This window comes from Ictidomys tridecemlineatus, chromosome 6 (assembly GCF_052094955.1).
Source record: "Ictidomys tridecemlineatus isolate mIctTri1 chromosome 6, mIctTri1.hap1, whole genome shotgun sequence".
In the NCBI taxonomy this organism is placed as follows: domain Eukaryota; kingdom Metazoa; phylum Chordata; class Mammalia; order Rodentia; family Sciuridae; genus Ictidomys; species Ictidomys tridecemlineatus.
The window spans coordinates 169587144-169613096 of record NC_135482.1 but is presented as its reverse complement, the minus strand read 5'-3'; the positions used below and the strand labels follow the sequence as shown (position 1 = coordinate 169613096).

The 25953-nt window shown below is 35.1% G+C and overlaps 1 protein-coding gene across 1 annotated transcript in view; it reads right to left on the bottom strand.

Moving 5' to 3' along the window:
* The window catches only part of Sohlh2 (spermatogenesis and oogenesis specific basic helix-loop-helix 2), a 53770-nt gene that overhangs the window by 12881 nt on the left and 14936 nt on the right, over nucleotides 1–25953 (bottom strand). Inside the window, exons 3-8 of the mRNA XM_040281912.2 lie at nucleotides 19725–19786; nucleotides 19541–19645; nucleotides 17725–17824; nucleotides 15560–15670; nucleotides 375–522; nucleotides 124–212 (exon numbers count right to left, since the gene is read on the bottom strand). Coding sequence (XP_040137846.1) covers nucleotides 124–212; nucleotides 375–522; nucleotides 15560–15670; nucleotides 17725–17824; nucleotides 19541–19645; nucleotides 19725–19786 — 615 coding nt within the window. The remainder of the gene's footprint in view (nucleotides 1–123; nucleotides 213–374; nucleotides 523–15559; nucleotides 15671–17724; nucleotides 17825–19540; nucleotides 19646–19724; nucleotides 19787–25953) is intronic.

The following is a 25953-nucleotide window of genomic DNA, read 5'->3' as shown; positions in this document are numbered from 1 at the left end:
CACATCAGCAATAAGTACCTGAGTTCTCACTGTGGATGAATTCAATTCCTGTCTACACATCTGGCATCAGCATGGGAGGAAAACAACAAGCCGACTTTGGACTTGCAAGAGCCCTAATCATACCTTTGTGCCAAGACAGTGCCTGGGAGGGATAGCTGGATAGGCATTTGTTTCTTGCAAAACCTCCGATTGTTCTGAAGGGCTTCTGTAATCTGAAACATACAATGATTGACAGATAATGTTAGATAGACAATAGATATTTTTATACATATACAAAGACACATTGATTTCCAGTTTAAAAAATTGAAATAAAATTCTATAGCATTAAAGCATTGTCTATAAGGATAAAATTCAAAGCTTTAGGAGTTGAATACCTGGCCCATAATGGCTGGAGGGATTTTGTCCCGGATATATTTCACATAATCAACTGTTGCCTCAAGAATTGAAGCCGTGTCATTCTTTCTCCCCTTTATATACGGCAAGAGAGTACGCAGCTGCTCACAGCAATATTTGATTCGTTCTCTGATCAAAGAATTGCAGTAAATAAGGAATAATTAGTCTCGTTTGTTTCCTGCACACAAGGACAAACAATCCTTCCTTCCTTCCTTCTGGGTTTATTTGCAAAGGAATGGCCTATACTCCTTCCCATCTAGTCTGTTTCAGAGAAAGGACATGTCCCCACAAGACAGTGACATTCACAACTTCTGAAATCACAAACTCCCAGGCACCTGCTGCACAAGGAACTGCTGTCAAGGTCCAATGTCTGCACCTTGTACCCAGATCCCTCATCCTGGGCCTGTGCAGGGTGCACACACAATGGGGAAAACACATACTCTCACTGCCTACAGAAAACTACTGAACATTCTGCCCTCTGAGGAGAGAACCATGTACTCTGTGTATGTGTGGTCTTGTAAAGATACATATACACGCAAAAGGAGATATATATATATATATATATATATATATATATATATATATCTCCTTTTGCAATTCACACTAAAAGTCAGCAGGCAAGAAGCAGTCAGCATTCTGATGTAACTGGGACTGGACCCTTCAACAATAGACCAATTAGAACCTTGTAACACATGGGCTTTACATGTAATTCTGTGGCCTGAGCCAAAGGAAAATGAGAAGATGATTTTCTTTCCATGAGGGAAGTATAGACAGAACAAATAAACCAATATGCAAATGAGAACAATGTGCAGGATAATATCAGAGGGAAACTAGATCTTTCAAAGTTCTGAAGGGAAATAGTCAGAAATGTAGATCTGATTTAATACCTTGAAGCCTTCATTCATCAGTGTGCTCATTTATTATTAAGTATTATTAAGCATCTGTTTGGGGCTGGATACAATGATGACATACAGGGTGACTGTGCTAATTACTAGCTAGGACTGTAGGCAAGTACTAAACTTCTCTGGGCCATGGAATAGCAGAGAAATGAAATTTTTAAAATGTAATCTGATATACAGTTAGTGGATAACAAATATTCTAGATGAGTGATATTTTCACTGGGCTTTGGGAATTCTAGGGTTTCTTCAGAGATGTCAGAAACTTTTATGAAAAGAAAAGGGTGGGAAAGTCAACAATTTATGTGACTGGATTTAAAACTTTTTATAACTTTTTTTAGTATTTTAAATTTTTTTCTTAGTTATAGATAGACACAGTACCTTTATGTTATTTATTTATTTTTATGTGGTGCTGAGGATCAAACCCAGTGCCCCACACATGAGCCACAGCTGCAGCCCAAAAACTTTTTATAACTTTTGACATGGTACTTACAGGGATAATCTAAAACAAAACAAACTGTTTATAAAAAAGATAACTATTATGGAAGTACATGTTAGTAAAATATGGAAAACAGTCTAAACATAACATATAAGGATACCTTAGGCCAACTACAGTGCACTAGTTCAGTAGAATAACATTTGGCAGTGGAAGGGATATTTTATAAAGCTTATTGGAGAAAAAAACAGGATGCAAGACAGCATGTAGAATATAATCCCAGCCATTAAACAAAGCAAAAACGAAGCACAGAAAAAAAAAAAGACTGAAATAAATATATTAAGTAATAGTTATTTCTGGATGGCACTGCTATGGGTAATACTTCTTTTTTAAATTTTTTACACTTTCCAAATATTTTTGCTAGACATATGTCACTTTCATCATGAAAGATGCTTTTAAATATTTTCCCCAGTATTAAGTAGGAAAATGTTTGAACATACAGAAAAGTTGAAGAATCACACAAATACCTATGTACCCACTGCTTGGTGTTTAATTAATATTCACTGTATCTGCTTTAATCATACATATATCACCTCACTATTCATTCATACATCAACCAGTTTTATCACAGAAAAGCATTTCAAATTAGGTTGTAGACTTCAACCCTGAATGTATCAATTACCAAAGCTCAAATTACTTTATTTTCAGGTAAAAGTTATGTAAGATAAAATACACGAATCTTAAAGGTCACATTCTATGAATTTGGACAAGTACATACATCTGCACATCAGAAAAGCGCATCAACAGTCTCAGAACCCCAGAAAGTTCCCTTTGTTTTTTTCCAGTCATTGCTACCATCATTCCTGAAAGAGGCAACCACATTTCTGACTTTTTTTCCATCCCACATTACTTTTGCCTGTCCTCAAGCAGCACATAAATCAAATCAAATCTTTTTATAAGGATTCTTTTACTAGGCATGCTTTTGAGATTTTATCCATGTGGTTGCCTATATCAGAAAGAAGCCTGCTTCTTTTTGCTGAATAATAGTAATCTACAGTATCAATGTGCCACAGCATATGTATCCATTCCCTTGTTGATGAACACTTGGGCTGTTCCCAGTGTTTGGGTCATTATGAATAAAGTGGCTTGACCATTCTGTACATCTTTTTTTTTGTGAATGCATTTTTTTTTGTGAATGTATGTTCTTATTTCTCTTGACTAAACATCTAGGAATAGAAATGACAGGTCATTTTATAAATTTATAAAAAAACTAGAAGCACTTTTACCAAAGTAGTACCATTTGACACTCCCACCATCAATGGATCAGACTTGTTTCGTATCTTTTAGCAATATTCAAAATATCAGTAGTTTAAATTTGGGTCTTTCTACAAAATACATGGTAATATCTCATTATTCTTTAATTTTCACTTCCCTCACAACTAATGATGTTGAACAACTTTTTCCTGTGCTTATTGATCACTTTTATACCTTCCTTTGTAAAGTGCCTGTTCAAATATTTTACCTACATTTTAACAGGAATCCTGGGTATTATTATTATTAAGTCTTAGGGATTTTTTTCCCCTACCTTTGGTATTTGTCAAGCATATCTGTTTAGCAAATATGTTGTTTTTCTGTAGATGTTTTAGGACTTTATACAAAAATTATCATGACATCTACAAGTAAAAGGGCTTTGCTTCTTCCTAATTTTCACATCTGTTTCTTATTTTGTCGAATTACAATGGGTGGGACTGTCTATGTAGTGAAGAACTGAAATGATTAAGGATGGGCACACTTATCTTGTTTCTGATCTGTTTTAAACAGTCAAAATTTTAGCTATAAAGGAGGTTCTTTTCCACATGTATCTGCCAAGAGATTTTTTGTTTTATCAAGAAACAATAATCCTGTCAAGTTTTGTTTTGTTTTGTTTATGGTGGTGGGGACTGAACCAAGGGCCCCAGTGCATGATAGGCAAGAAAGCACACATTCTGACCACGGAGTTGCACTGTAGCCCCAGCCCAAGTCACTTTTCTAAACCTGCTAACAACATGCTTTTTCTCCTTTATTCCTGCAAATGTGGTGGATTACATTGGTTGATTTTTTTTTTTTTACAATTATACAAGTCTAGGATAAACTTGTGGTCATAATACATTATATCATTTTTTATTTAGTTTGCTAAAATTACGTTAATTATATTTGTGTCTATGTTCATGAGGGATACTGGTCTGTAATTTTTTTCTATAATATCTGTGTCAGACTTAGGATTATGCTAGCCTCATAAAATGGGTTAGGAGGTGTTCTCTACTTTCTTTACGAGTTTGTTTTAGATTGAAGTTGCTTCTTTAAATGAAAGTTGTTGGTAAAATCATCTGCACATGAAGTTTTTCTTTTTGGTAAGGTATCAGTAGTAACAAGTTCAATATCTTTAAGATTAGGCTATTCATGTTTTCTGCTTCACATCAGTTTTGTCAAAATGCTTAAGAATTTGTCCATTTCACCTAAGTTGTTCAATCAATTGGCATAACATAAACCACAGTGTTTCCTCTAAATTTTGCTTTGGCTGCATCTCACAAATTTTGATATATTCTATATATTCCCATAATCATTTGCTTTGAAATATTTTCTTTTATTTTCCTGTTGATTTTTTTCATCCATTCATAAATTATTTAGAACTTTGTTTCTGATTTCTAAGTAATTCAGGTTTCCCTTTAAGTTTTACTGATTTCTAACAATTTAATTGTGGTTAGATTACATACTTTTCATGAATTCAACTCTTCTTCAGTGAAATAAAACTTCTTATACCTTAGCACACAGTCTATGTAAAGTCAATGTTCTGCATGCCCACAAAAAGGAGAGAGGAGTGCTCTGCTGCAGTTGTTGGGAGTATTCTATAAATATCCATTACATCAAGGTGATTAAGAATGTTCACACCTTCTGTATCTTAATGATTTTTTTTTTTTTTTGGTATCTAGTTGTATAAATTGCAGAGAAAGGGATGTTAAATCTATAACAATTGTAAAATTGTCTATTTGTCCTTTTAATTTTGATCTAAATATTTTGACACTCTATTATAATCCATATTTATGATTTTTATCACTCTGATAAACTGACACATTTGTTATTATAAAATGTCTTTTTTTAATCTCAAATGACATTGCTTTTAAGTCTATTTAATTTTATATCAACATAGCCAATTTGATCGTATACTGTTTTCACAGGGTGTATTTCTCTATTAATTTATTATATCAGTATATTTAAAGTTTATTTATTATAGACAGCAGGGAGATGATTGTTTTTTGTTTTGATGTTTTATTTTGGTGGTACTGGAATTGAACCTAGGACTACATGCATGCCAGGCAAGTAGGCAAGTACTTTAACACAGAGCTATATCCCCAGGTATATTGGTCTTGATTTTTGTTTGTTTTGATTTATCCTGACAATCTCTGCCTATCAATTGGATAAATATCTTCCATTTTAATGTTTTTCCTGTATTTTTTTTGTTTTTGTTCTCTTTTCCTAGCTTCTATTCAAATATTTTTAAAACTCAAATTTTAATATTTAAAGTTTATTTGTCCTTTTTTTATTTTTATGTGCCCACCAAAATGAGAGAGGAGTGTGGCTTCTTATCTCACTAGAATTGTCCTAGGGATTACTATATGTATCTGAACTTTTCATAGTCTATTTAGAGTTAATATTTTATGACCACATAAAATATATAAATACTGCAGTCACATAAGGACATTTATCCCACTCACTCTTCACGTTATAATTTTCGTATCTACAACCTCTACAGACATTACAAACCCCACAATACAATTGTATAATTTCTGCTTATAATATTCTTCAGTGTTTTAAATAAATGAAAAGGAAAAACATTTGCTTTTAAATATTTACTTGCATATTTATCATTTCTGGTGCTGTTCAGTCCTTCCTGGACATCTTAGTTTGCATTTGATATTATTTCCTTTCAATCTGAAGAATTTCCTTTAGCTTTCTTACCCTGCAGGTCTGGTGATATCAAAATCCCTACTTATATGAAAATGCCTTTATATCACTATTTGCTGTTGGGAAACAATATCTGATGGAAATAGGATTACCCAAAAAAGTGAGGAATATGACATGATAAAAATAGTGGCATACATAAAAGGTTCCTTTTATTAACATTTTTTAAACCAATAACATGCATCTATGTGACAGGCCAAGAGCAAATGGATCTGCTAAGATTTCTATCATGTCTTTGTACTTTCTGTTTCTCTGATTGTGACAGCCAAGATTAAATGGGGGAATATGGGAGCGAAGCATGGGAATGCAGGGAAATACATGAAGAGAGAATTTGTATAACTCAAAAATAACCTGGTAAACAGGAATTCAAATTTGAGTTTTTTAAAAAGTTACAGATTAACATGACTAAAAATTATTTATCACTTCCCCCAATGAAGAGTCAGAATCTATTTTCCTTTCACTTGAATCTCTGCTGGAAAGTGCCTGCTTTAGCCAAAGATATATATAAAGGGGCTCTTTGACTTTTCTGGGACTCGCAATTCAGTAGACATAGCTTCTATGTTGGTCTCACAGAACCCTGAGCTATTCTGGAAGAGGTCTAACTTGCTGGAAAGACCATGTGGAAAGATGCTGAGCCACAGTGAAAGAGGGCACAACCTGCAGCCTCCCCATCAAGAGGTCATGTATGTGCATGGCACCATGCTGGACTTTACAGACAGGCCATTCGCTGGCTACAGACCATGGAGTGACAACAATTAATACCATGCAGAGAAGAACCACAGAGCCAAATTCTGCCCGAATTGATGACCCATAAATTCATGAGATATGATAAACTTGTGGGTGCTTTCGGTTACTAAATTCTGGAGTAATTTGCTACAAAGTAATAGATAACTGGAACAATAGCTTACTATTTAAAATAAAATGAATAACAATGTAAGGTTGATATTACATGTAAATGTTAAATGTATGACATTAACAAAAAGAGAATGTAAACACATGGTTGTATGTTAAGGACAGATTATCAACTTAAAGTAGGTAATGGTAAATTAAGTATGAACATTATAATCCCTAGTGCAAGTAGTAAAAAATAGTTTTAGCTAAAATTTTAATGGAGGATATTTTAAAAATGCCAAAATATACTTGATGAATCTAAAAGAAGGTAGGCAATGAGAAATAAATAGAAAATAAAAAGAAAATGGATTGGACTGGTGAAATAAAACAAAAATATTGGAACCTAAAATCAAACTTAACAGTAATTACATCTATATAAATTTAGTAAACACTTTAATTTAATGGCAGAGATTATCAGAATGGGCAAAAAAAAAAAAAAGTGAAAACAAAGGCTAGAGTGTAGTTCAGTGGTAGAACACTTGCCTCGTATGCACAAGGTCCTGGGTTTAATCCCTAGCACTTCAAATAAATTAATTCAAGATTCAACTACATGCTACTGACAAACAACACTTTTAACATGTGAAGATATATACAAGTTATAAGAAAACCACGCAAACGCTAATTACAAAAAACTATGTTAATTTCAAAGTAGATTTTAAGATAAAGAGTACAAATAAAGATATCATTTCCCAATGATTCATGAATCAGTTCTTCAAGAAGACAAGCACCTAACAACAAAGTTTCAAAATACACATGCGAAACAAAAACTGTCAGGAGGGAAAAAAAATGTCAGAAAAAGGGAAAAATGGACCAACCTATAGTCATCACTTTAACTCTCAGGGTAGGAAATAAAGGAATAAGGGTACAGAATACAAGGAAAACACTATCAACCAATTATACCTAATTAATATTTATAAAACACTACACCTCCAAATCACAGAATGCATATTCTTTTCAAATGCATATGGATTATTCATCAAGGGAGAACATAGTCTGGGTCATAAAGTCTCAAAAATTATGAAAGGATGAAAACTTACAGAGGATATTCTCAGACGACAATGTAATTGTAACTCAATATCTGAAAAATTTCCAAACATGTGGAAATTAACTTACACACTTCTAAATAGTCACTTGTAAAAGAGAATGTCAGATGGGATATAAGAAGACATTTTGAACTGAATTATAGTGAAAATATACTAAAGTGTATGAGATGTAGCTAGCACTGCAATACACACACACACACACACACACACACACACACACACACATACACACACAAAAACCTTTCGGTTTAGTTGTAAATGCTAGCATAAGAAAAGAAGAAACTGTTAAAAATCAATGATCTAAGTTTCTACACACAAAAAATAGAGATTAAAAAGAAGAAAATGAAAAGAACAGAAATTGGCAAAATATAAAAAATGGGCAAAAAAAATACAGAAAGTTGGTAAATCAAAATCATAATCTCTGAAAAAAATCAATAAACTGGCTAAAAAAACTTTGCTATAATTAAAGGAAAAAAAAGACACAGATAGTCAATACCATCAGTGAAAGAAACCATTGCCACAGATCTATAAAAGTTAAAATGATAATAAGAGTATTATGAACATATAGTTGCTCAATAAGTTTAACAAACTTAGAAAAAGTTTCATGAAAGACATAAATTAGCCCAAACTGGCACAGGAAAAAATAGAAAATCTAGTCCTATAACCATTAAAGAAATTGAATTTGTAATTAAAAACCTTTTGGCAAAGAATAAGCATAGATGACCTCACAGCTGAATTCTATCAATTGCTACATAAACTCTTAGATAATAAAAGAGGGAAGAAAACTTTCATTTTATGAGGTAAGCTTTTCCTTGATAGAGAAATTGGATAGGCATTTTAAGAAAACTACATACCAACATCCTTCACAAACACTGATGCAAAAGTTGTTAACAAATAGCAAATCCACTACAGAAACAAATAAAAAAGATAAATACATCAAGACAAGGTGGAGTGTAGCATTTTAATCAATGTAATGGCCACATTACATTGATGAAAATCATGTAATCATCTCAATATATACAGAAAAAGATGCTGACAAAATTTTAAATCCATTCATGATAAAACTCAAAAAGGACTACCTAGAATGCTTTATAAGCTGATAAAAGGCACATACAAAAATCTACAACTTATTGTAATGGCAAAAGACTTGGCACTTTCCATGTAAGATTGGAAACAAATCAAAGATATCTACTTGCATGTTTAAATTAAAAAATAGTAATATTTTAAAATTGACCAGTAGTTGGGCATGGTGGTGCACACCTGTAATCCCAACTATTCAGGTGACTGAGGCAGGAGAATACCAAATTCCAGACCAGTCTGGGCAACTTAGCAAGACCCTGTCTCAACACAAAAAATAAACAGGACTGGAGTTGTGGCTCAGTGGTAGAACACCTCTGGGTTCAATACCCAGGACTGGAAAAATAAAATGGAGAGATGGAAGGATTAACATTGCTCAATATCAATTCTTTCCCAAACTGATCAATTGACAAATAAAACCCTAATCAAAATCCTGGCAGGATTTAAAACAAAAATAAATTTATAGGCTTATTTTAAAATTTACATGAAAAATCAAAGGACCTTTAATATCCAAAGCCAATTGAAAATAAAAAATAAAGTTGGAAGACTTTGATTTTCAGATTCATTATAAAATTACAATAAATCATGACAGTATATACTGGAGTAAAGCAGATAAGTAGTAGAATTAAATAAGGACTCTAGGAAAGTGTGGATAATCATACAGTAATTGATTTTTATGAATGTGCCAAAACAATTCACCATTAACTAAAAGCCTTTTCAACAAAATGTTAAAAATAGCCATGTGAAACAAAACAAAATAAACCTTCAATATTGTCTCTGTCAAAATATTTCATCATAAAAGCTAAAACTACAAGACAACATAGAGACATGCCATAGCACCTTCATAAAAGTAGTGATTTCTACTACAAGACAAAGAAAATAATGTACATATTTTAAAATGTTAATAAATTAGAATTCATCAAAAAATTTTAAAAACTTCTGCTCATCAAAAATTCACTGTTACACAACTGAACAATGGGCCATAGACTGGGAGAAAATATTTTCAACAAACAAATCTGATAAAGGATTTGAATTCAGAATGTACACAGAATTCTTAGAACGCAACAGAAACACAACCAGATATTTACAAATGAGCCAAAGAATTGAACAACTGTTTCTACAAGAAAATATATAAATGACCAAAAGTGTGTCATAAGATGCTCAACCTTGTTAATCATCAGCAAAACAAATTAAAAAATCACAATTAGGTAACATTCCACAATCATTACAATGGCTAAAATGAAAAAGACTAACAAAACCAAATGTGGGAGAGGATATGGAATAACCAGTGCACTTGAACTTTGCTGGAAGGTGTGCAAAAATGATGCTACAGTTTTGGAAATCTGCTAGGAAAATACACACATACACCCAACCTATGATATGCAAAGCTACTACTGCTATGTGGTAAGAGCAATGGAAATCTAGGTTCACAAAAACATACATTAAAAAAATGTTCACAGTAGCTTTATTCTTCTTCTTTTTTTTAATGAGAGAGAGAGAGAGAGAGAGAGAGAGAGAGAGAGAGAGAGAGAGAGAGAGAGAGAGAGAGAGAGAATTTTTTAATATTTATTTTTCAGTTTTCGGCGGACACAACATCTTTGTTGGTATGTGGTGCTGAGGCTCGAACCTGGGCCACAGGCATGCCAGGCTAGCGCGCTACTGCTTGAGCCACATCCCCAGCCCAAGCTTTATTCTTAATAGATAAAAATCAAAAAATGAATAACTAAATGTGGTATGTTTACATAATGGAATATTCCTAAACAATAAAAGGACCAAACTACTGATACATATAAGCACATTAATGAATCTCAAAACATCTGCCAAGTTAAAGAGTCCAGATATAAGTATACACATTGACAATTCCATTTACAGAACAAGCAAAACTAATCTATGGTGACAGAAATCAGAACAGCAGTCACCTGGGGGGGGGGGGGATGGAAAGGATAGACCAGAAAAATGTTTCAAATGTAGGTTCCATTATTCAGGTAAAGTGAGGCCAACAGATCAGAATGTGGCTACGACTGAAAAGCTGATTTATTGTTCACAGTTTCCCAAAAAGGAGGCCTTCCATGCAATGTAGGGCCACATAAAGAAGAGAAGTCCACAGTTCAGCCAGAAAAGGCCAGAGGAAAATGTGGGCAAGATTCTCTATTTCGGTTTCTATGTGAGGCAGGGTAACAAGCTTAGGATGGGCTAGTTGGAATAGCTTTAGTACACTGTGGGTACAGGGGCTGTCCTAAGTTGTATGGAACCTGATGTGTGATGATGAGGGCAGAGGAATATTGGCCTGGAGTGTAAAGGCCCCAAACAGGAGGGGAGGGAACATAGACTCTGGACTGGTTAGTTTGCATATGGAAGATAAGCTCCCAGGTGAGTAATTTACTATCTCTAAGAAGTGGCTAACCATGGGAGGGGCTATGTCTCCATGGTTAGAAAGGTACCAGATATCAAAACATCAGAATAAAGACATGTTTAATATACAAAGAAATATCTCAATATGAGGGAAATGTTGTGGTTTAGAGAGGCCTATGCATTTGTTTACCTCCTGACCAACCCAATGCTTCCCCATAAGGCCCTGCATGGCATGTTGTGTTACTTCCTCATTGAGACTATATGAAACCAACTTTTCAAAATTCATCAAACCATACATTTTTGATGTTAATTTCATTGTGTGTTAATTATTTTATAATATTTTAAAACTACAGGGAAAAAAATACAGGGAGGGAAAGTTTAAAATTTTTTGAAGGATGTTTATATTGGCCCAAAGAAATGCAATTACAGGCTCTAGGAACTTCAGGTACTCTTGACTTTCCTTTTATCTTTTTGTATGGAAATAGCAATAGGTGACAATGGATCAAAGGATGTGCCTTGTCTGTTATCTTCCAAGGAAGCCAATTCAATCTGAGTTAACTTTTCTCCAGTTAGGAGTGATTCCGAGAGGCTGAAAGGGATCTGGGCTAAAGGGATATTGGTCCAGACTCCAAGTACTTGGATCTCTCCTCTGTACAAAGGAGCCTCAAGTAAACAAGAGCTCATGGGGGAACCCTCTGAGAGCTCCCTGTTCTACCTTCCTGGAATTTTAAGGCTCAACCAGACTTGGAAAAGCCTTGATTTGTGTCATGCCATGGCAAAGCTCACTTTCACTTTAAGTAAGTAGCCATCCAGAAAATGACTAAAGCAGCAAGGCTGACTCACAGCCGCACACAAAAAATGATGGCATCCCTGGGAGAAGCACATGCCCTGGAGAGAACGGCACAGCACATTTACCTACTTTTGAATATATGACAAAGGCGATTTCACCAAGACTGTCAGAATTGGTTAGCTAATGTTTATTCATCTGTTCTAATAACGACAATGGGGGTGTTGGAGTGTTTTAAAAAGAAAATCCCAAATGCAGATATTCAAAAACAGTGGCCAGAATCATTATTTCGTGATATTATTAATAAATGTGCTACCCTATTGTGCTTAAAAACTTAAATAAAAAGATAAAACCATATGTAAAGTAGTTGATTTGGAAGAGGAGGAAGGGAAATAAACTAGAAGCAACCTGTTAAGATTCACAGGAATAGGTAGAGGATTAAGAACAGGGAAAGGGGGGGAAAATTAGAGATGATTTGTTTACTTTCTGTTATCTGCCAAGCAAATCTCCAAAGGGAAAGAGGAGAGGTGCTTGCCACAGCTTTTCTTTATGGGAAACAAAGAGCTTTAGTCCTTCAAATAATGCCATAGAGGCAAATACTCCAAAGCATTAATCTATTATTAGATCAGTGATTCTTAGATTTTAATGTTCATAGAAGATCAAATTAAAAAAATAAAACTAACATAAAACTTTGAAGGACTAGTAAAAGATTCCCAGCATTAGATCTGCATAAGAAATATAAGTTTTAAAAAGTGTCCTCTCCTAATATCACTTCATTATAACCATCTACTAATACCACCATTTTAATATCAAATAAATTAGGAAGAATATAATCTTATGACATAAATTTTATTTAGGCAACTTTAAAATACTAATTGTATTATATTTTCCTCTTTTGCTGCAGATCCGTGATATCTAAGCAAGATATGTGACTGAAGCCCTTAGGGACCAGACTAGTCTATCTGCCATCCCATCTCATTAAGCCTCAAACCCCACATCTTCCTACTGATCTTTTCCAGACAGTAGGGGCCATTCAGCATAGAACTTGGTCCATCTCTTCCTACAGTATGGTCCCATCAAAAACCTCATCTGTACCCACATCTCCATTTTCAGTGGAAGAGGTGTTCTTCTGTCCGTTTCTGGATTCCATAGCCTTCTGTCATATTAGGGACACTAAACCCATCACCAACAACCCTCCCCCTTTACCAACAGTGGTGGAGTAAACTCTTTGACATCCTTCCCACTAAGAGGTTGGGTCTATATCTCCTCCCCTTAGACGTGCGTGGGCTCTGTGACTGCTGGATGAATAGCATATGGAAGAAGTGGCTTTGGGCCCATTTGGGGGGACCAGGCCTTAAAAGAGTGGCAGCTTCCACTTTCCATCTCTTAGAATGTTATCTCCAAGAACCCTGAGCTGCCAGGTCAGAAGGCTGACAACCCTGGAACTACCATGCGGAGAGGCCCCAACTGAGTTCAGTCTTCCATCTAGCTCTGCATTGATGGCATTGGATACTCATAACTGGACCATTCAAAGCCAGAAACTTACCAAATGACCTCAGTTAATGTTACAGAGACAGAATTGCCTGACTGGGCCCTGCTCAAATGCTGACCCACAAAACCAAAAGATAGGTTAAAATGAATGGTGTCAGTACATTTTGACTTAACTTTTAATGCAGCCACAGATTATCAGAACATGAGTATCTTCAAGACCTTCTCTTTCTCTCTCCCTTCAAGCTGTCTTTGTGTGTAATATACACATAACCATACTGAAGACTGGCCTGGACTTATAAAAACCTCTCACTTTACCCTAAGTTCCCTCATAGATTCATTTTTTTCCTTCCTTTCATCTATGTTTCCACCTTTCACTTCTCATCTTTCCGGAGTGGTGTTTCTTCCCTAACACCATGCTGGTGAAATTATTTTTAACAAGACCAATGATGTTTAAGCTTTGCTAAATACAAGTAATCAGGGCTGGGAATATAACTCACTGGAAGGGCACTGGCCCGACACATGTGAGACCCTGGGTTCCATCCACAGCACCAAAAGAAAAAAAATACCAACGGTCAGTGACAGGATCATCCCTTCCCTTCCTGCTCTATCTGCCTTGTGATGCTCCTAACACCCACTCCCTTGGAAAATGCTTCTCCCCTGGCCTCCTCCTGACTGCTCCCTCCCTCTTGGCCTTATCTCCTTCCTAACCCTTCTTTTTCCTCATTCACTCTCTGCTGCCTATAACTTAAATATCAAGATTTCCTCAAGGTCCTCTTCTCCATTTCTATCTTTTCCCCCATGCTTTTCACAGTCCTCCTGTAGCCATCCCTATACTCACTGCTTCAAATAAATGCTGTTCTCTGACACCTCTAAGTCTGCTTTTCCAGCCTAGACCTTCCTTAAGAATCAAAGGGCCTATTCTTTATTTAAATCTGGAGGTGTTCAAACTCAACAAGAGCAAAAATTAAAATGTGCACTTTATACTCTTCAGACTACCATTTTTAAAAATATTTTTAAATTGTATTTGGACCCAATATCTTTATTTTATTTATTTATGTAATGTGGTGCTGAGAATTAAACCCAGAGAATTGAACCCAGTGCTTCGTACATGCTAGGCAAGTGCTCTACCACTTAGCCACAACCCCAGCCCCAGACTTCCATTTTACTGTAACTCCTAGTCCACATCTACTTGGGAGTGACACTTGAGTCTCCCTTCAGTCATGTTCATGCTGATTTCACTTTCTTAATTTAGAATTGGCTTATTCCTCTCCCACCCATTTCTAACACTATTGCTTAGGATCTCAAAATTTCTAACTACTCCTGGACTCCAGACTCAATTCCCTCTCTAATGTCCTGTGAGAGTATTCATTCTAAGGCATCAATCCTAAACTATCACCCTTTGATAAATTTCTCTAGTGATTCCCCAATAATCCAGGTTGCAATTATAATTCTGCAGCATGACATTCCCAACCCTTACCCTCTATGACTCATCTCTTCCCTTTTCCCACTTGAGTCCTGACAGCCAACTTCATAGAAGTATTTACAGTTCTATAAATTCAGTGGACTCAGTGGTGCTGCCAGCCTCTGTACCTGCTCTTTCCTTCATATGAAACATCCATCCAGGGGAAAGAAAGGGAGGGCACTGGGGGATGAGACTGATCAAATTATTTTTTGTGCATGTACAAATATGGCACAACGAATCTCATTATTATGTATAATTACAATGCGCCAATAAAAATAGATCTCTCCCTGACTCCTAAACCAATTGAATAGTGACTTTTTGTTGAAAGCTCAATTTGCCTATAACCTTCTCAAGAAAGCCTTCCATACTCCCTCATTTTTCAATAACTTTCTTAGTGTGCTTACTTTGTTCTCTATCATGACATCTATTGAAACATATTTTTTACTTAACAACTTATTTAGAAGTCTGCTTAAGCTCTGAACTGAAGCCTTCTTGGAAGTCAGGGATTTATTTTTTTTTAATCTCAGATCTCTACTCATTCTCTACTCATCTCTACATATAGTATGTACTCACAGATATTTGTTGAATGACTGAGAGAGTGAGTGGCATCTATTGAGTTGCCACATTTATGTTTCATTGAATTTCTTAACAATATTACAAGAAAACTATGAAATTCATTAAATTTCTCCCTTTAAAGAAGTAAGGCTAAAAAAGGGCCTTATCAATATTCACCTTCTTAGCTTTTCTTTGCTTGAATGAAGAAAGGAAATCTTTTTGCTTTTCTCAAAATCTGGCAATGGAGTCTTTAGTTCAAGTCCAATATCATTTCTTACAGATTCAGCGCTAGAAACAAGATAAAATGATACCACATATTAAAGAAAAAAATTCTCAGGCAATATTGAACAATAAGCACAACACACTTAATCAAATAATGCTTCCTAAGTCTCTTGCTTCATACAAAGGATAACAACAATAAATGTCTCGCTTCCTACAAAGGAACAATAAATACTGAAGCACTTTACCTTATGCATTTTGTGCAGAACATTTTATCTCAAAATTTCAAAAGACTGTATTAAAATCATTGTAAGTTCAATGCTCAAAATTCTAAAATATACTGATAAAGTATAATAGATAAAAGCAGGGTTAAAATGTTCTGATTTCATTGATTGTGATAGACAGTCCCCCAACCAACCTTTGTTTGGCTTATAATTTTTTCACTTCACCATGGTGTGAATATACACCAACACCACCTTTCTCTTTTCTACTTTCAGCACAGTATTCAGTAAATTACAAGACATATTCAATGCTTATGTAATGTATTACAAAACAGGCTTTGTGTTAGATGACCTTGGCCAATTATAAGCTAAGATAGGTGTTCTGAGCATGTTTAAGGTAGGCTAGACTAAGCTATGCTATTCACAAGGTTAGGGAGATTTGATGCATTTTTGACTTATGGTAATTTCAACTTATAATTTAAGTTTTTATTGGGACATAGCCCCATTGTAAGGAAAGGAGCATGATTGTATCTACTCTTCAGAATAAACAGTACCAGCCAAGAAATATCCTTTTCAACTTGATCAGCAGAGGGCAGGTTCTTTCTATTCCAAAATTGATTGTTTAGTGGACATTTTCTGGCTCTTCTATTTTTCAGGAACTTCTTCAGGCTTTTCAATTGATATTTTTGTTTTAAATCAACCTAAAAATCATGCAAACTAATCCCATTTCCTTTATCTAAAAGAATAAAACTTGATTTGCACATTTACTCTTATTTATAGTTATAAGATTCTGAGAAGAGACAAACATTCAAGATGAGTAGAGATGAAAAACTCTTGCAAGTAATATACGAAAATCAGGAAACCTACCAATACCCTTCCCAACCTCATATCTGAGATATGGGATCACCTCCCAGGTACAGTAAAGCTCTTTGAGGTTAAGATGCTAAATAAGATTAAAGAAGCTGTTGCTATCTCTGTACTACTTAAGTGAGCTCATCTTTGGTTTAACCACACTTAACTGGTTGCCAAGTCCCTTCCTTGTTCAAAATAGCAGATGGCCACATTCTACAAATTCTAGATGGGACTGACTAAATTCTCAACTTAGTACTCACAGCCTAGGCACTTACATCCACTTTGTAGCCCTAGGCTCTATTTAAACCCTCTGTGGAAATTAGCTCAAAGTAGAGAAAGAACTTCAGAAAAACTTAATCTTTATAAGAATACAATGCTAACATTGGAAGGATCTGACCTGCACTTCAACTGCCTGTTCAATGCAGATTTAACTTCCAGTTTTAAAAAAGACAGACAGCTCTGAGGATGACAGACAACACTGAGAGAAAGACACTCCATAACTTGCCCTGTGTATCAAGGGCAAGCTACATGAAGTCTGTGGAAGAATCTCTTAAGGTTTTTTTGAGGAGGGTTTTCAGTAACTGCAGCAATGAGTTCAAAAAAGACAACAAGGAGAAAGTTGAGTGGGAGGGGGATAACAGGTAAGCCTGCTTTTTCTGTTTAATTATTAGCGTTCCAAGTTTTTCTTTGAAGAAAGAATTCTACTGCTTTTTAAAAGTTTGAATATCACTTCCATTATGTAACTTTATTAATAACCCAGACTCAAACACTGATACATTTCCCTGGGGAACCTGCTACCTTACAATTTGACCTGTTTCCCTGTGGTCAACTACAACTGTTAATGGAAGACCTTCTTATATTGAGATATTTTTGTAATGAGTACCCACAGTTCCCACTCAGGTTTCTGCAATACAGAAAACATCACACCCCTCTTCCACAAAAGAGCTTTTTCTATTGCATCATCCACAGCACTTCAGCTATTTTCCCATAACCAACATTTTTTTTTAATGATCACAGTAAAAATTGCTAATATTAAAAAAATCCACTAACCAAGTGAATAGATCAGTGGAAAAATACCCTAGGTGTTCACTGAAGGTACTCTGTAGGGGTAATTCATGTTCTTCAGCCCTTATAGCATTTTCATTCTTATCTGAAAGAAAGAGGACCATTTTAATTCTAAGGGATTTTTAGATTTCAGTCTGTGAAGCACAAAATGACCCAAGTTAGAAAGCAAAATTAAAATACTATTTACACCAGAATATCCTCTTTTTCAACCAAGTGACAGGTGTGCTTAAAACACATTCCACTGAATTTATTTATCAAATTCCTATTTATAGGTAAATGTCAAGAGAGAAAATATGTATGAGTCTTCAATAAGCAGCTGCATTGTCAAAATATGGCTCTGAAAATTTTTTTCTTTTCTTTCTTTCTTGTTTTTAATTTTTTTTTTTTTTTTTTTTTTTTTTGCAGCTGCTCATCCTTGGAACAAAGATGAGGCAACTGGAAGCGGGCGTGGTCGTGACCAATAGAAGGTTTTTGGACAGGTGATGAGCAGCTGCTCTGTTTCTACTGAGGACTAGCTAAGAACAAATTGCCAAAAGGACCTTGGCCACCACAGTCATTTCCAGGAAGAACTCTGACGCTGCAGGGGCTGGGAGCCATGGGCGTATCACAAGGCAGACTCACTAATCTAAATATTTTAAAATAAGATTTAAAAAAGTCAGGCTGTACTGAACGCTGTATCTTCTGGAATATGAACATAGGAATATGCCTTAGGATAATTCTGAAAGTATCCTAAGGCATATTTTAAGAAAAATATTATCTTAATTTAAAAATTTTCTAGCTTTATTGAGGTATGACTGACAATCCTAAATTGTATGTGTTTAGGATGTACAATTAGAGTTGATATATACTGTGCAATAATCACCACAATCAAATTAATTAACGTATCTTCTACCTCAAATATTTATTTTTTCTTTTCTGTGTATGTCATGGGAACACTTAAGGTAAGTATATAGTACAGTATTGTTAACTACAGTCACCAAGCTGTTTGTTACATAGCTGAAACTTTGTACCTCTTCACCCACATCTCCCCATTGATATCATCTTAATTCTAGAAGAGTTATCAGCTATTGTCCTAGGCCTGCAACAATCAAACAATAGTCACTGACCAACATTAATTCCAGTAGAACAGGATTTCAGAACCTGGAGCTTGTCCTTTTACAAGTAAAGCCAATTTAATTAGTTTGTGTTTAGATTCTAGCAATACAAATAATACAACAGATAAAGAGATTAGAAATGTAAGGTCTAACTGAAGCATTGACACTAATTCTCTGTGTCTAGAGATTTAGAAGAGAAATATAACCATCCTATTAAAGAGACAGAATAATTTATTTTATTATTAATAAAGTAGTATTCAATTCATGGCTAGTGCCTCTGAATTTTAGACATTCATAGAATGACGCAGCATGATTGACTCCATCTTAATGACTAAGAAAGTATGGTAGCTATGCTATAAAAAAAATTAGTCATGATCTTTTTACCAAAAAACAAAACAACAACAACAACAACAAAAACACCTGAGTCTACCACAAACAACACTGTATTATGCAACACATTTTAAGCTTCTAAGATGTAAGTCTTTTTCTCTTAGGTTTAAACAAAGTTTTCTCTTTATTTATACTTTATTTTCTTCTGACCATGATTAAACAAAGACTACATGTTTGTTAGAGAAGGTAGCAAATAGTTAATCCTCAGTAAATAAGATGTGAGTACAAGTGGGGACCAATATAAAAATGTATAGGCATGGTTTCATAGAATTTTAATGAGAATTTTTCAAACCTTTGGATATTTATTTTTCACTCACCTGTATCTGAGAAATACGTTTTCCAATATTTTACCACAAGACTCATTTTTTCCATTGTCAGTGGTTCTGTTAAAGTAATATCAGCTCCATACCCTGAAATACAATCTAAGAACTTTGTATTAAATATTGACCTTATGATTTCTGTTTGAAGAAAAAACAAATGCTATATCCAGCAGGCACATACCTTTAAAATTTTCAGGGACTATAAAAACAAACAACCAATGTGTATTTTTCTTCTTGCCAAATCTGAGAGGGAAATAAAATGTTATAATGAAGCAAAATCATCATTCACAACTTTGGAATTCAAAAGCTAAACTTACTACAAACCAAGCTAGAGTGATTTTTGTTATTTCTTTAGAACTTAAAATGATGGCATTAATATGAAAAAATTAACAAAAGTGGTATCTTTAGTCAGTGAAGTGAAAGATGTACTACTTTTTCTTTAAAAACAAAACAAAACTACAACAATTAAAAACACCTACAACAGCTCAGGAGGATGAGGCAGGATTAGAAGTTCAAAGCCAGTCTCAACAATTTAGTGAGGCCCTGTGCAACTTAGTGAAACCCTGTCTCAAAATAAGAACAGTCTGGGATATGGCTCAGTGCTTAAGCATCCCTGGGTTCAATCCCTGGCCCGCCCAAAAAAAGAAAAAAAAGGGAATTTAAAACTCACCCAAATATTTAAATTGCTCATTAATTTATAAAACATTAGGGGAAAGATGAACATTTTAAACAATGTCATAGGGATGGGACCAGTAAAATACAGAATGTAGGAAATTTTATAAGACTTATGACCCCTTCTAAATATAGGTATATATGTGATGTTCTTTAGGTTTTATAATTATATATATATATATGACAAAATTTAAAAAAACATGGAAGAGAACGTTGAATCTTTATTTGTAAACACACTTTTTTTAAAAAAATTGTAAGATAAGCAGGAAAAATTGAACACTGATTAGATATTTTTACAACATTAAAGGAATTATTATTAATTTTCAGGTAAATATTGGTATTATGGTTATTTCTGAGTCCCTATCTTAGCTGTATATTAATTTATGGATAAAATAAAACAATGCCAGATTTTAAAACAAACCACCAGAGGCAGGATAGCTTGGAAAAAGAGACGAAACAGATTTGTCCAGATGTTGATAATGTCAAGCTGCATTATGGGCATGTGGAAGTTCATTATACTTTTTTGTCTACTTTTATATGCCTAAAATTTTTCAAAATAAAACTTTTAAATTTTTTGCCATTATAGTTAACTATACTCAGTAGTCCATAAGCTGGCTAAACCTTAGCATTAACTGAAATGAAATATTTTTTCCATGGGCAATGTTATTTTCAGTCAAACTTTCAATTGAGTGAAATAAACAAGCTTTTTTTTTTTTTTTTGAGACAAGGACTAAACACAGGGGCACTTTACCACTGAACTATATCACCAACCAACTATTTTTATTTTTTAAATATTTTTGGCTGTAGGTGGACACAATACCTTTAATTAATTTATTTATTTTTATGTGATGCTGAGGCTCGAACCCAGTGCCTCACATGTGCCAGGTGAGCACTCTATCACAGAGCCACAACCCCAGCCCACCTGTTTATTTTTTGAGATAGTGTCTTGCTAAGTTGTTGATGGCCTAAGTTCCTAGGCTGGTTTCAAATTTGTAATCCTTTTGCCTCAGCCTCCTGAGTTGCTGGAATAACAGGCATGAGACACCAAACAACCTATTCTTAAATAACTAAAAACATCATTTATCAGTATGTGGTTATACATGCTTATAATTTATTCATTAAATCCAGAATTGGAAGAAACCCCACTACATAATATTGTTAGTTTATTTGAAAACATATATGTTTTCTGTTAGAAATATATATTATTCTGTTAGAAATTTGAACCCTAGGTATCCATGGGGGATTGGTTCCAGGAAACTATGGGGATACCAAAATCCTTGGATGCTCAAGTCTCTTATATAAATAGGATAGTATTTGCATTCAACCCACACACATCCTCTTGTATACTTTAAATTATTTCTAGATAAATTATAATACCTAATATAATGTAAATTCTATGTAAATAGTTGTTATCTTTAGAACAACTTTGAATAATGATAAGAAAAAAAGTCTATACATGTTCAGTAAAGATGCAATTTTAAAAATTATTTTCAATCCCCAGTTGGTTGAATCTAAGGATGAAGAATGTGCAGACATGGAGAGCTGAGTGTGAATGATTTACATATCTACATCATGTATATCGAGAACCTACTATGTACAAGACTCCAGTGTCAGCTCTGTGGTATACAGGGGTAAACAGACAAGAGCCCTGCTCTCACGGGAGGGCAGATGTTTAACAAATCATGGAGGATAATTAAACGGACAAAACTGTGTCCAGTGCAGTGAATCCAGGCCTCAGGGTCCTTGGGAGCCCTGCAGCCTTTGGGGAGGCCTCCAGGCAGACAGGCTTCTTCAGCTGGCTAGGAGTCAATCACACAAAAGGTGGGGGAGAAGGGAGGGAGGAAAGAAAAAGAGAATCAGAGAATACTCTGGGCAAAGGCAACAGCATGGGCACAGGCCTTGGGAAGGTAAATGTCAGGGTAGTTGGAGAAAGTGAAGGCAGTCCAGGATGACCGAAGCATGGAGCACTAAGGGAGAGAAGCATGAGATGAGACCAGAGAGGCAGGGAAGGCTGGGTGGGATGGTTTGAGGCCAAAGAAAAGATTTGCTGTTTTATGAAAATGGGAAATGAGAGGCTATCGAACTTGAGAGTGATGTGATTCTATTTTCATGTTAGAAAGATCACTCTGACTATGCTGAGATGGGTGGACAGGTCCACACAGAGTGTGAAGAGACCACACTGCAATGGCCCAGGCAAGAGCTAATGGTGGAGAAAGCAGACACATCTGAGAACCTTCTGTAAAAATAAGTCACTCAGAATATTTGCTATATCAATGACTCCAGACAAGCAGGACTTGGCTAAAAATGTGTCACCCAACTGAGGTCTATTAGAACTCTGAGGAGCTGGGACTGGAAGAGAAGACAGGAAAGGAAAGGAAACACGGCTTTCATGAGGAAATAGGCATGTGCAAGGGGAGGCTAGGAATGAACTGGCCATCTGAAGGTGGAGGTAAGAAAAGCACATCACTCTACTGACGTGGATGGAGAGCATGGCGGCCTGGAGGCACTGGGAGTACAGAATGATGCCCACCTTGATGTAAAAGTATTTTATATGTTATTTTTAAGTGATGAGCAAGGGTAGAGTATGTAGAGTTATAGAAATACAGACAACAGGATGAGGAAAGAGGAGAAAAGGAAAATGGACTGAACAGAAGAAAAAATTATTGGATGGTTCAGTTGAAATAAAAGATACTTCAGAGATTCATCAAAAGTAAACTACAAGTCAAAATACTCAAACTAGAGAACTGAACAAAATAGATTTACTTTTAGAAATCACTCTATTTTCATTTTTGTAAAATCATACCAATTGATTATTTTGACATAGAATGTTAGATTTGTATATATATTTATATATATGATGACTTACAAGCTTTACATCAGTGGGGATTCCTGAATTTTTGTCATTATCTCAGAATCAATGACCAACCCAAACACTCAAGCTACTAGTGAAACCCTAACTGTAGAGCTGTACAGGGACTCACGCAATCAATAGAGTTCCCAGAATCCAACACTCTGGTGCTAAGCTCAGCTCGTCTGCACAAATCAATAAGCTAAAAAAGAGTTTCTGGCTTCCAGGATCACCAAGAAAATGTCCTCTTTCTAAGGAATGAATGTTCCTTGAAACAGCACTAAGCAACACAAAAACAAAACTCTTTTATCCATCCCAACCAAAATCACTTCTTCCACATTCCAAAATCCAATTTGAGGCTGAGACATCCTGTGTGTTTTTCAATTAAAAGAGTCTTGTGTTTTAAAAATTTGCAAGTCATTTGGGACAATTCATTTGTCCTTGTGTTTCACATATTACACTGTTCAAATATTATGATGATTCCTGAGGTGCTACCCAGGATCTACCTCTAGTGTTTAGATATGAGACTGGACGGACATTCTGCTCGCCATTCCTTTGTCAGCCTCCAGTACTCTATGGAACTCAGGCCAGACATCAGCTCAAAATGCAGCATGCTTATTCTCAGTCTTGGCCCACTCCCAGGTCTGGCACCTGGTACAGTACTACTAAATAGAAAGATTATATAAAAGTGTTTTGAGCTGAGTTTAGGAGAGTCCTGACCTCTGAAATCTACCATCTAAGAAAACCAAAACAATCTTTTTTATTTTTAAATACCTAAACCTGAGCTATATTCTACCACCCCTTTTTATTTTTTGAGTTAGAATCTGCTGAGGCTGGCCTCGAACTTGCTACCTTCCTGCCTTAGCATCCCAAGTTGCTGGGATTACAGGTGTGTACCACTATGCCCAATGCCAAACAGTATTGTAAGTCCCTATGAAGCTTTGTTCAGGGCCAGAAGGACTTCAAGGAACCAAAGCTAGTGTCACATTTGGGTTGTAGCCTCTTGAGTACAATTATTCCTTATGTTGTCCATGGACCACATGCAGCCAAACTAATCTGGCATGGCCTATTTGAGGCTTATAACAAATAGTTTTTTTTTTAACCACTTAATTAAAACAACCATTTTCAGTAAGAAAGTTAAAACTTTTACTGTGAATATGAGAACACTGAGCTCACTTTCTACCTGAGATAAAATGTAGTATTTTAACAACGTTATTCTGGCCAATAATGAAGGTCAGTGTGCCCTGCTCCCATTACATTATTCCACAGAAGAGTCCCTTTTGTAAATCTTGCAAGTTAGATGTATAAGAACCATTTCAAGAAAAGTAAAACTGCAGTTCTAGAAAGGATCCATACACTGTTGATGAATTTGAAACATATTTTAATTTTCTGTTCCTGCTTTTAGAAGATCAAGATGTATCTGAATTATCATGTATCTGCTCTTTGAGTATAGCTTAATTTTGACCCCGACTTAAGCCAACAGTGAAATATTGTGGGATTCTGGAGCTAAGCCTATGAATCCTAGATTATCTTAAAATATTTTACCACTGGATAGTGTCCGAGTTCATCTGGCTCAATAAAAATATGTTCTTTAAACACATTCATAAAATGAAAACAATTAAGGAGTACTATTAGGAATGCCGACCCATAATGCAGATGTGTCTACTGCTTGAAATAAAGTACCAATATTTTTATGAATGATTAAAATTAATTAATGATTGACAACAAGCTCAAAAGACAGTTCTTTTCTAAAAATCAGTTTAAAAATCCTTTAAGGAGACTTCTTTAATTTTATTCTAAAATAACCCTAATATTATAACTCACAGGCTAAACATCATCCTTATTTCAATAAAAATCCATATGCTTCATAGATACATAGGTTTGTGATCATGTGCTCAAATACTACAAATAAACATGCACACTTCTAGTCCACAGTAAATTCCTTATTTGCTGCTAGGAAATACAATGTGGCCAAGAAAGAAAAGTAAGGGAAATAAATAATTGTACATTTTCCTGGACCTATCCAGATTTTGAAATACTACAAAAAACAATAAATATCTAAGGGGGAAATCCACAATTTAGCAGAAGGAAAGCTAATCCAAACTCTTCATTTTGGGTTAGTCATTAAATATTAGTCAAAGCTCAAAAGACATTATGCTTTAAAAAAGATAAATTTTAAATGTCTTATAAAAGAGTCAGTATGTTTATAAGACTCATTGCCCTATGAAAAACTACAGGTTGAAAAACTGTAAACTTTCTCCACAATAATAAATAATTTAAGAATTTGTAAATAATGAACTCATAATAGTTCTCAGGGCAGGGAAGGGAATTTCAGAGCCATTCCTATCTGCTGAGGCCAGCAACATAATAGCAGTTTCCTCAAAGAAAACAGACCCTTTTCAAAGAGGAATACAAAAGCTAGAATTCATTTTTTGTCTCCAGAATGGCATTTACCTCATCTGTTCAGTCATTCACTTATACCTACAGCAAGGGAGATAATGCTGGCTAATAGTCAAGATCTACCCTGGGAACTGAGAATAGAGCAACAAGAGACAAGGAAAACAAATTGGTGTATTCCACAAATGATCCTTTTTTCATTTTAGACACATACTTTTACAGCAAAATGAAAGACCTACCATATGCATATCCGTAACTTAGTGCCTTCATGTGTCTTCTTTTGTCTACTATGAAATAAGCTACAGACTTGGGGTGTAGCTCAGTGGTAGAGCACTTGCCTGGTGCGCCTGAAGCCCTGGGTTTGAACTTTGGCACCACACAGGCATTTACACACACACACACACAAAAAAAAAAAAAAAAAAAAAATCTTAAGCTGTCATTTAAAGTAATGAAAGCCATAGGAGGTAGAATCTGCAGATATAAGTATCAGACA